Here is a 4,413-nt window from a genome sequence, read left to right as displayed (position 1 = left end):
TCGCTTCGGTGACTTACCGGACGACTTCCCTGTAGAAACGATCTTTCGCATCCATGCCTACATTTATAAAAAATACAAACAAAATATGTTAGATCACATATATACTCCATATTTATACATAAAGACATGCGCGCATGAACACACACACTTATAACCATCATCAATATATATATGTGTGTGTATGCAATATACCTCAAGATTAACTTATAAATTTTGAAACAAAATCAAAAGATGATATAAACTTTAAGTAAATAGATCATATGCATGTATATATAACCATAATCGGTCAAAAAACATAAACACTTCATTTTCTGATAACTGCAGAGAAAATTAAAGATCATCTTTTTCACCCGAGAAAAACCGACCAACACCCGATTGGTATACTGGTTTAGCTGATGTGTAGATCAGTTTAACGGTTATTCAACAAGGTTTGACTTTTACATTTATCGACCGAACACCATTCAATTTACTTGATCAGAATTTTGTTTGATCTAGACACCACACGAGCAAGAGTAAAAAATATTTGACAACCTTTGACCGTGGTCAGAATAAGTGGTCGGTAATACACATATACTGATCGCCATTATCTTTAGGTCATTATTGTGTTTTAAATTCCGACCGATATTTCTGCACGGTCATTTCTTGTCATTATTTTGAGTTGGTCGAAATAAGCTGGTCAAAAAAAGCCATATTTCTTGTATTGTGTGTTTCGTGTAGTGTGATATCTTCCCTAACTAGTACATATCACTTACTTTTTACTTTTTGATAGCTTCATTTCTCTCTCCCCCAATTCACAAGTAAATTTGATTATTAAAAAATAAGTTAGGACGTAGAAAACTAGATATTGCTTGGAATCAGACAAGTTTTGTATCTTAGAGGACTAAGTATATATATATATATATATATTTCACATAAAGTTTTAGAAATTTGTTGAAGTTGCTCTTTATTATAATAAAATTTGATTTGTAATTTTCTTGGAAGTATAGGCAGGTGCTACACCAATGGACTATGAAAACTACATGAACACTTACCATTGTTAGACTGTAATATAAATTCATTTTTATTAGGCCTTCTAATTTTAACACTTTATAGTTTTAAAATGAATTCTTTACTTAATATGGTATCAAACTTATGAAGGAGCTCACAAAGTTTGACTCAGTGTCAAATTTATCACTTATTTAATACAATATAAAACATGTTAAGTACTTTTGTGAGTAAACTTGCCCCTATGCATAAAACTGATCTTCAAAAATTTATGATTTTATGTGTCAAATGAACAAGAATATATATATAAATATATAAACTTGCAAGAGGAAGGAACATAATTCTATGTTTGGAGAAAACAAATTTATGGAAGTTGATTAGAATGTGAGTTTTAGGGGTTAGAGAATAAAATTACAATTTTTCTAAAAAATAATTACTTGCAGTTTCTTCATGGTGGTGAAAAAGGAAACTGTGGATTAGCTCCCGAATGTAGGTTACATGTGTGTAATGCTGGAGAGGTTGTGGCACTTTCTTAATGTTTTATATGTGACTTATACAATACAGTGGTTTCAAAATATATTATGTAATCTCTTGATTTAGTTGTTACAAATTTATTCTATTCATTGCAGATACTAAAATTTGTAACTATTATAAGTCATTAATGTGAAACTACATATCAACAACTACATGTATTATAAGTCATTTAGCCTTACTAAAATATATAACAAAATAACAAATATGAAGAATGAGTACATTGGTAAAAAAATGTTCATTCCTACGATGCCTCCTAAATAAAATGTTGTGTATCATATCCATTATCTTGTCCATTATAATCGTAACAAAGTCGTTCTCCCTTTTTTATATTACGAAGAGCGATAAGATAAACATGACATTTACCACGAACATTGTACCTCATAGATTTGAGGTTTTTCTTCTTTCTTCCCTCCCTGTAAAAATACAGCACTAGTCAATATTTTGGTATGGGTATCCATATTTTCTAGACAATGAAAAATATAGAATTAAAGGGTATGAACCACATAAATACTTACGCAGAATGGTTGTTAATGCCACTGATGAAGCGAGCTATATTTCCCCGCTTGTCAGGGCAAATAAAGAGACCATCTTCTTCTTCTGAGTCTCTGTAAGTAAGGAGGGTCATAAAGCTATCAAAATTCTCATCATCTCTCCGATTCCTGACAAAATCTACATCTCCTGTATACTCAGCAAGAAAAGTCATGGCTTTGATTGGACCATCTGCTTCAACTTTGTACCTGGAAATGCAAAAATGCATAATTAATATACATTCTATCTGTATAATTAATAACAAAACCCAATTAATCTATGAAATATATTTTATACCCTTCCACTTCATCAAAAACAACTTTAAGAGGAGGACATTTTCCTTCTTTCATCATTGCTTTACATTTCTTTATTGTTATGTAATCTTCTGTAGATAGTTCCTAACCATATAAGAAATATAACATTAAATACAATGTGCATTCAATTAAGATAAATTCGAAAAGAAAAGAACATTACTTAACAAAGGAAACAAGTTGTGCTCATATAATTACCAAGTATAAATTTAAAATGTATATACCTGGATGTCATCTGCCTCATACTTGGATTGATTAGCAGATTTAGGAGCCATGTCATGTGAGTATGTCAGTTTATCACTAAATGCTACGTTCTTACTCTGCAGAGCAAAACGTAAAGAATCCATTTGTCTGTTCCTACTCTCAACATCATTTGCTGGAACGTACGGAAGAAATTTTGTATATTTTTTTGGCAAACGTTTACGCCTTTTTTGAGGACCTAGAATATTAACAATATATAAGATAGCTATCAAAATATTAAAATATTAGTGGCATGGATTCAAAAATATGAGGTCATTACAATAATTCATAATACAACTAAGTAATTTATAATACAACTATAAGTAGAAAAAATATTATGAATCATGTTTATATTTTTAAATATATTTTAAATAAAGCTCGAGTAAGATAAATGTCAATTATTTATATTTGTAAAGAAACAATTTTTTTTAATGTATATGTGAAAAATTAGCACATCTTTAGTTGTACCTAGTTAGTTTAAATGATGTACACAACTTTGAGAAATAGGCCCCTACCTGCTACAAAGAAGTTAGGGGGATTTATGGTCTGTTTTTGCTTTCGACAAGATTAGTACTAATAAAACAATATGCTATTGATAAAATGCAAAATTATGTCACATAATATGGAAATTAGCAAAATTAAAATTAAAATTAAAACACTTCATATACTAAATAACAATAATAAAAGATTAACAACATATATATATATATATACACAATTCCAAAAATGATCAATAACTTGATTTAAAATAATAAAATCTTACCTTCCGGTGAAATGTATTTAGCTATAATCCCAAAATACCTCTTCCTTGATTTACTAGATCCATCTGTGGTTGATTGTGCAATATAATCAAATCAAATTTAAAAAGAACTCCCAATTGTAAAATTAAATAAAAAAAAATTCAGGACCACATTTTTCCTATTTACCTTACTTTGATTTTTAAAGTTACACAAGTTCTATAATTTTCACAAACACACAAAGTTCTACCTTTTTTAGTAGAAACTCTTCATTATTGAAACTGAAAATACAAATTTATCATTTAATGTGTAGATTTTAATTATGTGAATTACATTTATTTGTATATTTAATTTAATAATATAATAATAATAATAATAAATGAATTTTAGCTAAAATTTATTTACATTTAGATATATTAAAATTTCAAACTATTATTATCATCTGCCTTTAGTTTGAAATCAGAATTCTACAACCAGTGGTTTATTAATAATTGTAACAATTGTAATCTCAAATCAACACTTAGGTCACAACAATTATTACTAACTTGTATTTCAGATCAGTGCGACTAAAACTTAGATATTAATTTTATTAGGACCCGCACAAACATAAAATGTAATGAAGTAGAGTGACAGATACCTTCTGGGTGCTTACTGCGGCAACCATCACAATACCAGTTTTCAGGGGGAATTTCAAGAACAGCCGGTCTCAGACACTTCATATGAAACCCATTATCACAATCATCACATATCAATATTTGGTCCTCTTTGTCCCCAAATCCACATATCTTACATGTGAGCTCATTATAATAAATATGTGGAGCCACAACAACTATGGTTGCCTTCAGGAGATCTTCTATATATTTCTCTTTTGGGTGGACTGGGGGGCCGGAGATGTTGGGAAGATGGGGCCGAGAATCGACTGGTATATTAACTTGTTTTGTGGCCTGATATAAATCGGCCAGTGACCTAAACTTGTGCACACGCGGGACCTTCTTAGGTGGAAACTGTGGGAGGTGGTTGGGTTGAGAATGTGGGGGGTGGTTGGGTTGGGAAGCTATAGGTGTGTTGAATGAAGACAT

At 30.3% G+C, this 4,413-nt stretch overlaps 1 protein-coding gene across 1 annotated transcript; it reads right to left on the bottom strand.

Moving 5' to 3' along the window:
• Positions 1-1,771: 1,771 nt before the first annotated feature.
• Positions 1,772-4,413, bottom strand: LOC141720314 (putative Histone-lysine N-methyltransferase ATXR5). The gene is made up of 6 exons (XM_074522653.1): positions 3,972-4,413; positions 3,361-3,423; positions 2,582-2,796; positions 2,344-2,444; positions 2,034-2,255; positions 1,772-1,931 (listed from the first exon to the last, which is right to left on the bottom strand). Exons 1-6 carry the CDS (start codon positions 4,411-4,413, stop codon positions 1,772-1,774), a joined length of 1,203 nt encoding a protein of 400 aa, XP_074378754.1.

This window comes from Apium graveolens, chromosome 4 (genome assembly GCF_009905375.1).
Source record: "Apium graveolens cultivar Ventura chromosome 4, ASM990537v1, whole genome shotgun sequence".
Taxonomy (NCBI): Eukaryota; Viridiplantae; Streptophyta; class Magnoliopsida; order Apiales; family Apiaceae; genus Apium; species Apium graveolens.
The sequence above is the reverse complement of the archived record's forward strand: the minus strand, read 5'-3'. Positions and strand labels throughout refer to the sequence as shown.